The sequence below is a fragment of the Scomber japonicus genome, chromosome 2 (genome assembly GCF_027409825.1).
Source record: "Scomber japonicus isolate fScoJap1 chromosome 2, fScoJap1.pri, whole genome shotgun sequence".
NCBI lineage: Eukaryota > Metazoa > Chordata > Actinopteri > Scombriformes > Scombridae > Scomber > Scomber japonicus.
In genome coordinates this window covers 2,067,435-2,080,410 of record NC_070579.1, presented here as the reverse complement: position 1 = coordinate 2,080,410, position 12,976 = coordinate 2,067,435, and the positions used below count along the sequence as shown (strand labels likewise).

At 44.3% G+C, this 12,976-nt stretch overlaps 1 protein-coding gene across 1 annotated transcript; it reads left to right on the top strand.

The window, feature by feature from the left end:
• The first annotated feature begins 1,753 nt into the window (after positions 1–1,753).
• LOC128377300 (protein jagged-1a-like) lies at positions 1,754–6,576 on the top strand. Its single transcript, XM_053337227.1, has 5 exons — positions 1,754–1,885; positions 3,240–3,470; positions 4,507–4,638; positions 5,767–5,917; positions 6,056–6,576. Exons 1-5 carry the CDS (start codon positions 1,754–1,756, stop codon positions 6,574–6,576), a joined length of 1,167 nt encoding a protein of 388 aa, XP_053193202.1.
• Positions 6,577–12,976: the final 6,400 nt, after the last annotated feature.

Below are 12,976 nucleotides of genomic sequence, written 5' to 3'. Positions count from 1 at the left end.
TTCCTTCCTTCCTCCCTACTCCTTTCCTCCTTCCTTCCTCCTTTCCTCCCTCCCTCCATCCTCCTTTCCTTCCTTCCTCCCTAGTCCTTTCCTTCCTTCCTCCTTTCCTGCTTTCCTTCCTCCCTTCCTTCTCTCTTAACTTCCTTCCTCTTTTCGTCCTCACTCCTTTCCTCCCTCCTTTCCTTCCTTCCTTCCTCCCTACTCCTTCCATCCTTCCTTGCTTCTTTCCTTCCTCCCTCCTTACTCCTTTCCTTCCTTCCTTCCTCCCTACTCCTTTCCTTCCTCCCTTCCTTCTCTCCTAAATTCCTTCCTCTTTTTGTCATTACTCCTTTCCTCCCTCCTTTCCTTCCTTTCTTCCTCCCTACTCCTTTCATTCCTTCCTTCCTTCCTCCTTTCCTTCCTTCCTTCTCTCCTAAATTCCTTCCTTTTTGTCCTTACTCCTTTCTTTCTTTCCTTCCTTCCTCCCTTCCTTCTCTCCTAAATTCCTTCCTTTTTGTCCTTACTCCTTTCTTTCCTTCCTTCCTTCCTCCTTTCCTTCCTTCCTTCCTCCCTACTCCTTTCCTTCTTCCTTCTCTCCTATATTACTGTTGAGTTTAGATAATAATGAAGTGTCTCTTCTTCTTCTCTGACAGATATTAACGAGTGCCAGTCGTCTCCTTGTGGCTTCGCTTCGACCTGCGTGGACCAAATCAACGGCTACCGCTGCGTCTGTCCTCCAGGGAGAACCGGCCCTCGATGCCAACAAGGTAACATATAAGGAAGGAAGGAAGGAGGAAGGAAAGAAGTAGGAAGGAAAGAAGGAGGGGGGAAGGAAGGAAGGAAAGAAGTAGGAAGGAAAGGAGGAGGGGGGAAGGAAATAGGAAGGAAAAGAGGAAGGAAAGAAGGAGGGGGGAAGGAAGGAAGGAAAAAAGTAGGAAGGAAAAGAGGAAGGAAGGAAAAGAGGAAAGAAAAGACAGTGTTGATGAAGGAAGTGATGTTCCCACAGAGCAGAGTGTTGATGTTCCCACAGAGCAGGAAGTGATGTTCCCACAGAGCAGGAAGTGATGTTCCCACAGAGCAGAGTGTTGATGAAGGAAGTGATGTTCCCACAGAGCAGGAAGTGATGTTCCCACAGAGCAGGAAGTGATGTTCCCACAGAGCAGAGTGTTGATGTTCCCACAGAGCAGGAAGTGATGTTCTCACAGAGCAGGAAGTGATGTTCCCACAGAGCAGAGTGTTGATGTTCCCACAGAGCAGGAAGTGATATTCCCACAGAGCAGGAAGTGATGTTCCCACAGAGCAGGCAGTGATGTTCCCACAGAGCAGGAAGTGATGTTCCCACAGAGCAGGAAGTGATGTTCCCACAGAGCAGGAAGTGATGTTCCCACAGAGCAGGAAGTGATGTTCCCACAGAGCAGTGATGTTCCCACAGAGCAGGAAGTGATGTTCCCACAGAGCAGGAAGTGATGTTCCCACAGAGCAGGAAGTGATGTTCCCACAGAGCAGAGTGTTGATGAAGGAAGTGATGTTCCCACAGAGCAGAAAGTGATGTTCCCACAGAGCAGAGTGTTGATGAAGGAAGTGATGTTCCCACAGAGCAGAAAGTGATGTTCCCACAGAGCAGTGATGTTCCCACAGAGCAGGAAGTGATGTTCCCACAGAGCAGGAAGTGTTGATGTTCCCACAGAGCAGAGCAGTGATGTTCCCACAGAGCAGGAAGTGTTGATGTTCCCACAGAGCAGGAAGTGATGTTCCCACAGAGCAGGAAGTGATGATGTTGCCTTTATGTTCTGCAGTATCTGGTCGGTCCTGTCTGGTCGGGGGCTCGGTGGTTCTGGATGGAAGCAGATGGGACGAAGACTGTAACAGCTGCCGGTGTCACAACGGGAGAGTTTCCTGCACAAAGGTACGAAACAGGAAACAGGAAACAGGAAACGCTCAGTCTGAGATCATGTCTGGTAATAAATGACAGCAGAGTTATAAAGTGCTTCAGAACTCATTAACTCATCTCCCCCCAAATATCCTGCTTTGTTGCTCAGTGGCTCCCTCCTTACTCCTTTCCTTCCTCCCTCCCTCCTTACTCCTTTCCTTCCTTCCTCCCTCCCCCTTCCACCCTTCCTTCCTCCTTTCCTTCCTCCCTTCCTTCTCTCCTAAATTCCTTCCTTCCTTCCTTCTCTCCTAAATTCCTTCCTTTTTTGTCCTTACTCCTTTCTTTCTTTCCTTCCTTCCTTCCTCCTTCCCTACTCCTTTCCTTCTTCCTTCTCTCCTAAATTCCTTCCTTTTTTTGTCCTTACTCCTTTCTTTCCTTTCTTCCTTACTCCTTTCCTTCCTTCCTCCCTCCCCCCTTCCATCCTTCTTTCCTTCCTTCCTCCCCTTCCTTCTCCCTTCCTCCTCTCTCCTTCCTTTTTTGTCCTTACTCCTTTCCTCCCTCCTTTCCTTCCTTCCTTCCTTCCTTCCTCCCTTACTCTTTTCCTTCCTTCCTTCCTTCCTTCCTCCCTCCCTCCCTACTCTTTTTCTTCCTTCCTTCCTCCCTCCCTACTCCTTACTCCTTTCCTTCCTTCCTTCCTTCTCTCCTAAATGCCTTCCTTTTTTGTCCTTACTCCTTTCTTTCTTTCCTTCCTTCCTTCCTTCCTCCCTACTCCTTTCCTTCTTCCTTCTCTCCTAAATTCCTTCCTTTTTTTGTCCTTACTCCTTTCTTTCCTTCCTTCCTTACTCCTTTCCTTCCTTCCTCCCTTCCTTCTCTCCTAAATTCCTTCCTCTTTTTGTCCTTACTCCTTTCTTTCCTTCCTTCTTTACTCCTTCCTTCCTTCCTCCTTCCCTCCTTTCCTCCCTCATACTCCTTTCCTTCCTTCCTTCCTTCCTCCCTCCCTACTCCTTTCATTCCTTCCTTCCTTCCTTCCTCCCTTCCTTCCTTCCTTCTTTCCTCCCTCCCTCCTTACTCCTTTCCTTCCTTCCTTCCTTCCTGCCTCCCCCCTACTCTTTTCCTTCCTTCCTTCTTTCCTTCCTCCCTTCCTTCTCTCCTAAATTCCTTCCTCTTTTCGTCCTTACTCCTTTCCTCCCTCCTCCTTCTTTCCTTCCTTCCTTCCTCCCTCCTTTCCTTCCTTCCTTCCGTCCTTCTTTCCTTCCTTCCTCCCTACTCCTTTCTTTCCTTCCTTCCTTCCTGCATCCTTCAGTCTTACCCTCGGCTGTAATTATAGCTCTACAGAGAGTTTTATGATCTCTCAACCATCTAACCTGCGTCCCCGTCTCTGGTCTCACAGCTGTGGTGCGGACCCCGACCTTGTATCCTCCACAGTAAGACTCGCGGCTCCGACTGTCCGGCCGGTCACACCTGCGTCGCCGTCCGGGACGAGAGCTGCTTCGTGAAGCCGTGTCCAAGCCAGGGCGAGTGCTGGAGCCCCGCCCAACAGGCCCCGCCCACTTCCAGGTGTCACCCAGAGAGCAGCTGCGCCAACGTCACCTTCACCTTCAACAAGGACGTCATGACAAAGGTATGAGGAAGGGAGGAAAGAAGGAAGGAAGGATAGGAGGAAGGGAGGGAGGAAGGGAGGAAAGAAGGAAGGAAGGAAGGACGGAAGGGAGGAAAGAAGGAAGGAAGGAAGGACGGAAGGGAGGATCCTTAACCCTCCTGGTGTCCTCAGGTCGAAGAAGGATAAGAGGAAGGGATGAGGAAGGGAGGAAAGAAGGAAGGAAGGATAGGAGGAAGGGAGGAAAGAAGGAAGGAAGAAAGGACAGAAGGGAGGAAAGGAGTAAGGAGGGAAGAAAGGAAGGAAGGGAGGGAGGAAAAGAGGAAGGAAGTAAGGAGAAGGAAGGAAATGAGGAAAGGAGGAAAAGAAGAAGGAATTAAGGAGAGAAGGAAGGGAAGTAGGAAGGAGGAAAAGAGGAAAAAAGGAAGGAAAGTAGTAAAGAGGAAAAGAAGAAGGAAGGAACGGAGTAAGGAGGGAGGGAGGGAGGGAGGGAGGGAGGAAGGAAGGGAGGAAGGAAGGAAAGTAGTAAGGAGGAAAAGAGGAAGGAAGTAAGGAGAGAATGAAGGAAAGGAGGAAAAGAGGAAGGAATTAAGGAGAGAAGGAAGGAGGAAAAGAGGAAGGAAGGAAGGAAAGAAAGTAGTAAGGAGGAAAAGAGGAAGGAAGTAAGGAGGGAGGGAGGAAGGAAAGGAGGGAGGGAGGGAGGAGAGGAAAGGAGTAAGGAGGGAGGGAGGAAAAGAGGAAGGAAATAAGGAAAGAAGGAAGGAAGGAACAGTCAAAACAGCCAGGGTCAATTTAACCCGGGAGGACGACAGGATCCTTAAAGAGCTCAGTCCACTTTAAAAATAGGGTTAAAGAGCTCAGTCCACCTTAAAAATAGGGTTAAAGAGCTCAGTCCACCTTAAAAATAGGGTTACAGAGCTCAGTCCACCTTTAAAAATAGGGTTAAAGAGCTCAGTCCACCTTAAAAATACAAAAGACCTTCAACACATCATCCAAACAGACTATTTTGGAGCTTCTTGACACGTTTTCATGCTTGATGTTGTTCCTCTGGTGGTTTCAGGGCGTGACGGTGGAGCAGGTCTGTCGTGAGCTCAGGAGCCTCTACGCCGTCAAGAACCGTTCCTCGGACTCCTTCGTGTCCATGACCTGCGAGCCGTCGCTCAGCGCCAACAACGAGATCCACGTCTCCATCGTAAGTCACGTCTGCTGTGAAGGTTTAACGTCTTCAGGACATGAAAAGGCTTCAGAGTCTAAAACCCCTCCTGTCGTCCTCCCGGGTCAAATTGACCCCGGCTGTTTTGACTGTTCCTTCCTTCCTTCCTTCCTTCTCTCCTTACTTCCTTCCTCTTTTCCTCCCTCCCTCCCTCCTTACTCCTTTCCTTCCTTCTTTTCTTCTTTCCTTCCTTCCTCTTTTCCTCCTTCCTTCCTCCCTTCCTTCCTTCCTCCCTCCCTCCCTCCGTCCCTCCTAACTCCTTTCCTTCCTTCCTTCCTTCCTCTTTTCCTCCTTACTACTTTCCTTCCTCCCTTCCTTCCTTCTTTCCTCCCTTCCTTCCTTCCTTCCTCGTTTCTCTCCTTCCTTCCTCTTTTCCTTCCTTCTCTCCTTACTTCTTTCCTCTTTTTCTCCCTCCCTCCCTCCTTACTCCTTTCCTTTCTTCCTTCCTTCCTTCCTCTTTTCCTCTTTTCCTCCTTTCTATCCTTCCTTCTTCCCTCCCTTCCTTCCTTCCTTCCTCCTTACTCTCTTCCTTCCTTTCTTCCCTCCCTCCTAACTCCTTTCTTTCCTTCCTTCCTTCCTCTTTTCCTCCTTACTACTTTCCTTCCTCCCTTCCTTCCTCCCTCCCTCCTTACTCCCTTCCTTCCTTTCTTCCCTCCTTACTCCTTTCCTCCCTTCCTCATCCTTTCCTCATCCCTTCCTCCTATCCTTCCTCTCCCTGAGGACAACAGGAGGGTTAAACCTTAAACAAAGGGTCTCTAGAAGGTTGGATCAGTTAAAAGTCGATATTTTCTCTCCAGTCTTTTCACTCAAAACATTCTAGACAAAATAATAATGTTGTTTAAAAAGTGAAAAGATAAGAACACCAACGGGGTACAATGCTGCCACAACTCCAAAGCTTCAAGTTTTGAAAAGTTAATGGTTTCAAACCGCTGCTGCTGCTGCTGCCAGGGAGCTGAAGCATCCTGTGTGCCAGATTGTTGGGAAAGACCAACCAGACCCCAAAGTGTTCGGAGCAAATGGAAAATCATTGTGAATCTGTGATTAGAGGGAACTGAAAGGAGAACTTATAGACGGACCATAACGGTGTTTTTCTGCTGAATCTTCCAGTCGACAGAAGACCAGCGGAGAGGCATGACCTTCGTTAAGGAAATCACAGACAGGATCATGGACCTGGTCAGCAAGCGGAGCGCCAACAGCTCCATCATCAGCGCCATCGCAGAGGTTCGAATCCAGAGGCGACAAAACCTCAACCCCAACGGTGAGTCTAAATATGACGAGAACATCATGACGGACAGCTCAAAGGTCCACTTACTAGCTTATAGGTGATGAGTCTTTCAGTCAGGGTTGTTCCATGGTGTTCTGAGCTACTCGCTGACCTCCACTCCTCTCTCTTCAGCAGACCACCTGGTGCCGCTGCTGGTTTCCGTGGTGATCGTGATCTGGGCTTTGGCGGTCGCCTCGATGTTGCTGTGGTGCGTGAGGCGGCGAAGGAAGCAGAGCACGCACACAGGAGTCAGCACGCAGGCCTCGGCCATCGCTCCCCCCCCGGCCGAGGACAACAACGCCCTCCACAACAGCGTCATGGCCGCCCGCGAGCAGCTCAACCACATCAAGAACCCGATTGAGAAGAACCCGCAGCACCACCTCCTCATCCACCACCACCACCTGTACGAGGACAAGAACTCCGTCAACTCCAAGATCAGGAAGTCAGACACGGGAAGCCTGTCGGAGGACGAGGAAGTGGACAAACGGCTGCAGAAGGCCCGGTTCCCCCGAGCACCACCGGCGTACTCGCTGGTAGATCGGGAGGACCGCCCCCCCCACCACTCCACAGGGAGACCCCCACACTGGACTAGCAAACAGGACAACAGGCAGCTGCATTCGCAGAGCGTGAACAGGATGGAGTACATCGTATAGCCGGTGGTGGCTGGACCTTTGGGACCTGCTGGGGGAGTTTTTGGTCTTTTGTATCTTTTGTATGTTTTTTGTACAGAACTGGAATTTGAAGATGGATTTTTGCTGTTTAATTTATGTTTTGACTGACACTGGTCTGAACGGCCCACTGCGGTTGGCTGGATCTCCGATATTGTGGACGCCGTCGTAAACGACAGAATCTGGACAGCAGCGTAGCTTCGTTGCACCTGTAAGCGAAGCATTCCTGAAGCCTTACGATCAGTCGCTCACATTCAACGAGTTTCAATCTAAAGGTGCTGAACCTCAGCACACGAACAATTTGGAAAAAAAATATTTATTTTGTTTTCTTTTTTTTTCAGTTGGAGAAAATTAAGTGAGTCAGCAGTTTGCTGCCAATATGAAGAATCGTCCACGTCGAATGTTTCTGTTCAGATGTGTACATAATTTTTTAATTAATCATTGTGTATATTTGATTTATTAACTTAATCGTCAAGAGCCTTAAAATATTCCTGTTTTTTTTATTTATGAGTAATGTTTAGCGTTGAATGTCCGACAGCTTTGTAAGCTCATGACTTCTTGATGGAAATATTGTTTTCTGATATTTTCCGTCAATGCCAAAAGTGTTCTTTAAAGAATAGATTATTTTTAGCCGTTTTGGATCTGGGCATTTTTGTGCCTCAAATAATGTTTTGTACATTGTCTGTTTGGTACAGTTCTGTTGGCTGTTCTGTTGTAAGTACTTTACATGGAAATGGAAAAGGGGGGGGGGGGGGTGATGGTGGGTTAGAGACTCATTGTGCTGCAGAGTCCTTTTATACAACCCAACGGCCTTTCCTCCCTGCTGCTGCTGGGATGAAGGCAGATACACGAGACCGGCACTGAGAGGCTCGGGAAGAGTCACAGAGTCTTTGGTCTTTAGGATCCTGGATGAGGTCACTGCCTAAAACTGCCCCCCCGACCCCCTGTACATTTTCACTTTAGTGTTTTTTGGACCTTGAGAAATAAAAGTCTGTGTTTGTTCCTGTCAATACTGTATTATTATTTTTTATAGTCAAAGTTATATTTCTTTCTCTCAGAGTCTGAGTCATGTCCTAAAGCTGAAGTTTGATCATAAAAACAGAAAATTCAACTCTTCACAAAAACAGAAAAAATGCATGAACTCAGAAACCATTCATGACCATTTATGTGACCAAATGTTGGCGTGTTTTTTTAACATCTAGCATTTAAAGTAAACTGGGACTAAAAAGGTTCAAGAACATAACAGTGTTTGCAGCTGTGATTAACCAACATGGAAAACCAGAATAATAAATAATAAATATTAGTGACTCACCAGCTTATCAAGACTCAATATCTGCAGGCTAGTGTGGAGTCAGAAAGCATAAACTCTCCAGCTGTTTGATAAACTGGAGCAAATTTAGCCAGATTAAGATTTTGACACGATAAAAAACACAATCAGACTAAACGTTGCCTCCAGAAAAACACAAAATCATATGTTTCTTGGACTTTGTTGAGCTCTCTTGGGGATTTCTGGGCTACATCAGCTCTCACACTGAATAATCAGACCTTGAGTTCAGATAAGAACATTAATCAAAATCATGATAATAAAGACAAAGTCACTAAAGATTTGAAATGTTCAGAAACAACATGGATAAAAGGTCAATTCTGGTGATTTCAACCTGACATATTTGCCTATAAATGTGTCCAGTGTGACTCTGGCTCATGCTAACGTTTAGTCAGACCACGTTGAAAGAAACAGAAGGGTCAGGTTAAATGCTCCACACCGGCGGCTAGTTTCTGTATTTGCATTTGGTCCGACTGAATCTGTACCAGGGTTATTATAGTTAACTAAAACTAAGACTAAAACTAAAACTAGCAATGAAAACATAATTTAGTTAACTGAAATTAAAATAAAAACTACAATTAAAACAAAAACGAAAACTAAATAAAAACTAACTAACATGAACAATGTAAAACTAACTAAAACTAAACTGAACTGCAGATAAATTCAGCTTTGTTTTCATTGTTCGCTCCCTCGATTACTTCCTGTCCCACAGCAGCCGTGGTTAAAGCATGAATTTTTTTTTTTTTTTTTTTTTTTTAAGATTTTGTTGGCATAGATGCCTTTATTACGAAGGAGTATTAGGGCCAGCCAAAAAAAAAAAAAAAAAAAGCCAGCAAAAAAAAAAAAAATCCGGCAAAAGGGGGGAAAAGCAGGCAAAAAAAAAAAAAGCCAGGTGAAAAAAAAAATATTTGTAATAATAACGTGCAATAACGTAAAGCCTATTCTGAAGTACCGCTTAATCAACGCGTCTGTAGAGGCAGCCATGCCATGGCCTACTTTGATATTTCCTAAATGTAGCCTATTTATTTTTATGCCTGACTTTTTTTTTTTTGTACCGGATTTTTTTTTTGGGGGACAGATTTTTTATTTTTTGTGCTGGAATTTGTTTTTTTGGGCGTTTTTTTTTTTTTTGCCTGCTTTTCCCCCCTTTTGCCGGATTTTTTTTTTTTTGCTGGCTTTTTTTTTTTTTTTCTGCTGGCCCTAATACTCCTTCGTACTTTATTCATCAGTAGACCGACGGGGGGGGGGGGGGGTGACATGCAGCAAAGGACCTCCGATTGGGATTCGAACCGGGGTCGGCTGCGTATATGGCATGCGCTCTAACCACTCGACCACCTGCGCGCCGTTAAAGAATGAAATTAAAAAGTACTTGATGATAAACCATATTTTTCCGTTTCTACAAGTCAAGGCTTTCTCTTAATACCTGAAAAACTAAAACTAAATAAAAACTAAACTGAAACTACTAAATCACTTGTTCAATTAACTAAAACTAAACTGAAATAAAAAGCAAACTGAAAAAATAAATAAAAATAAAAACTAAAGAAAATTTCCAAACTATAATAGCCTTGGTCTGTACACCAGCGATGACGAGTGCAAGGTTAGCAAGATCCATAGAGCTGCAACGGCCAGATTTATGGTCAATTCATCAAGTTGTAATAAACTGGCATTTTCATTTTAGGCCTAAAACGCCTGGAAAAAATGCCAGATATTAAGTTTTTCTGGAAATTCAACAGAAGTGTCAACACCTACTAAATAACTGATTTCTCAGTCTCTGTAGCAGATAGAAATGAAATTCAAAACGTATTTGAGAGCTTATACCTGTGGCTTTCATGAGTTTATTTGTCCAAACTTTCAATAAAGTTTTTTAAAAATTCAACAAACTCATTGCAACACTCCCACTTGTATATTCTGATGCATTTCATCGGCCTGGAGACCGAAAATAGGTGGAAAAAACTACAAATACTACAAAATGACGTATCCACTTTCCGGGCTTTAATGGTAGAAATGCGGTAATGCTTTCCTGGTTTAAATGGGTTAAGGCTTCGAGGGTAAAGATCAAACCCTTAAAAACATAAACTGGACATTCATTGTGATTTGGCTTCAGAAAGTCTGTTGACTAAAGAAGTATGCGGTTTGCAGGCGAGCTAACTGCTAACTAAAAAAAGTTGGAGCTTATGTAGCATCCTTAGCACAGAGAACTGACTCTTCATTCACTGATATGCAACGTGTGTGTTGTGTGTTGGATCTGTTCCAGGTTGATTAGCCAGATTAAAATTTTTACATGATAAAGAACAAAATCAGACAAGATGTTGCCTCCAGAAAAGCACAAGATCATGTGTGTTTCTTGGACTGTTTCTTTGGTCCGACTGAATCTCCACACCAGCGATGACGAGTGCAACGTTAGCATGATCCACAGAGCTGCAACGGCCAGATTTATGGTCAATTCATCAAGCTGTAATAAACTGTCATTTTCATTTAGGGCTTTGAGGGTAAAGATCAAACCCTTAAAAACATGAATTGGACATTCATTGTGATTTGGCTTCAGGAAGTCTGTTGACTAAAGAAGTATTCGGTTTGCAGGCGAGCTAACTGCTAACTGCTAACTAACAAAAGTTGGAGCTTATGGAGCATCCTTAGCACAGAGAAGTGACTCTTCATTCACTGATATGCAACGTGTGTGTTGGATCTGTTCCAGGTTGATTATATAACTGGATGTGTTAATCCCCGAGGCTAATGACTCTCATAATGCTGCTTTCACTGGTTAGCATGACTCAACATCACCAGTAGCAGAATAAATCATCAGCTGTAGACAACAGAGACCCAAACCTTCCCGTGGTCTGGCTGTAACGTGGACTGTGCCGTCTGGTGTCTGGTCGCTTTCTGCTCAACCATCGACCAACCAAGGCGAGACTTCGACAGTATTGGCCGTAACTCTTCAACCATTTGTCCAGTCATCATGAATCTTGGTACATAATGTCAGTCAGCGATTGGGAATCGGTCTACCGAAATATTTTGAGCCCGGCTCATGAGGGGCGCCACAAATGTGTATCAGAATTTCACCAAAATTGGAGTGCGTGCTCTGAGGGTATTAACCAAAAAACAAGCACAATAAGGTTTGAACCTGAAAATTCTTGCTAGCCGCTATAATTATTATTTAATGTCATGCTTTCCTCCTCAATATCTTACTAACCAAGATATATAATAATACCTTGTTATGAGGGTCAGTGACAAATAAGGGTTGGCAAGATAAGCAATGAATGAATGTCAAATGGTGTAACCACAAAAGAATGATAAATATTACATATTTGATCACCTAAAGTGTATTTAAGTGGCTTTAAAGTTATAATGTAAGATCATGCCAAACTAGTTGATATGGTGTTTATTGACTATTTACTGTTTTTAAGCAAAGTTGAATTATTTGGCACAAAGTTTTTATGGTTACACCACTTAGACATTTTTGCCATAATCTTCTAATATATTCTCTCAAAATGGATTAGAAGCAGAAATTTGATGCTGGGTCCACAAAAAAAGAATATTTTATTTTCCCATTTTAACCCTTTAAATTTAAACTAAACCACATGGACTCAATAAAACACCTCATTGACCCAGATAAGATAGATATACTGTATATATGCTCGGATGGTGACAGGTTAACGAGCATATTAGGATTGGGATTCAGTTAATTGAAAGAGTTTTGGATAATGGTTAAATGCGATCCACCCTGAACTTCCTTTAATTGGATTGTGCCTCCTCTGATCCACAGAAACAGAGTTTCACAGCAGGACTGTAATAACACAGCTTGTGTCTGGACACTGTCAGCCAGACACAGTGCTGTGAGGGAGTCATTAAATGTCCTCCCACACATTTGGACCCCCGACAGAAATGAAAAAGAGTCTTTTCCATAATTTGGCTGGGACATGCGTTTGGTCAGCGTGGGCCAAAGGATTGGGTTTGTTGCTCTTTTGACCCAGACATTTCCACTAATGAGGGCGTTTATCGTGGGCAGCGAACAGAAGTCACTTTGTTTCTGTTTTCCCAGCCATCCTCTGCTTTCTCCTCTCTCCTCCTCAGACATGTGAGAGCGTTTATAAAAGGCCTGTACACAGCACAACCAACCAACCCCTTACAAATAAACAACATGGGCATTTTGCATAAATGCTTTTCCTGCAGGAATCTCGGCCCCGATACCCAAACATGATCATAACAAACAAAAAGAGAGGAGCCATACAGGCTGCTGCAGTGCGGTCGACTCAGAGAGGAAGGTTGTGTTTATGTGCATTTTTCTGTAGTTATTCAAACTTGCTGATTTTCAAAGAGAGGCTGGGCACAATCCAAATCTAAAGGCTGATAAGCAGAGATTTTCTCGCTGTGGATACAAGCAGAGATTTACAGACGGAGTCGATCAGTTCAATCTGAACCTCTTTGTCTAACAAACAAGCTGAAACACCGGATTCAAACAAACAACAGAGAAGCTTCATTCTGGCTTTTCTTCCTCCCACAACTTACTGGCGACTGTAGCGCTGATTAGTTACAGTTTATACAATCTGCAACTAGTGATGTTTGTAATTCTAACCAGCTAAAGCAACGACGACGACTGAAAGTGAGAAAGCTGCGACCTGAATGTGTTGCACATTAATCTTTGCTTCTAAAAACAAGCGACGCAGTGAATAAAAGGTTCCATAAGAGAGACATCAGACGGGAAGGTTTTAGAGGATTCGGATGTTTTAGGATCCGGATCCAAAAACAAACATTTGAAACCAAATTCTCATTTATCACGACAGGCGCTGTATCTATGTCTATATAATAAATGACATGACATAAGGATAGATTGGCTGTTCTTAAGAGACTCACCAGTAGTAGAGGAAAGGTCAGGGGTCAAATCATTAGGAATCATCCTCTGGAGAGCAGGAACATCCTCACAGTGTTTCATAGCAGTGTGGACTCATCTCGCTCTCCATGGACTCACATCATCGTCCTCAGACTGTCTGCTGGGTTAAAAAAAAGATTAAAGTCTCAGCAAGATGATTTTAAGATGAAGTTAAAGTGTTAAAGTTTGTTTGT

What these genes read in the sequence shown, in the direction of transcription:
- LOC128377300 (XM_053337227.1), top strand. Translation starts at nt 1,754, where the DNA reads ATGTTGCCTTTATGTTCTGCAGTATCTGGTCGGTCCTGTCTGGTCGGG. An exon ending in GGAGAGTTTCCTGCACAAAG is followed by an intron (nt 1,886 to 3,239) that starts GTACGAAACAGG and finishes CTGGTCTCACAG; the next exon opens with CTGTGGTGCGGACCCCGACC. An exon ending in ACAAAACCTCAACCCCAACG is followed by an intron (nt 5,918 to 6,055) that starts GTGAGTCTAAAT and finishes CTCTCTCTTCAG; the next exon opens with CAGACCACCTGGTGCCGCTG.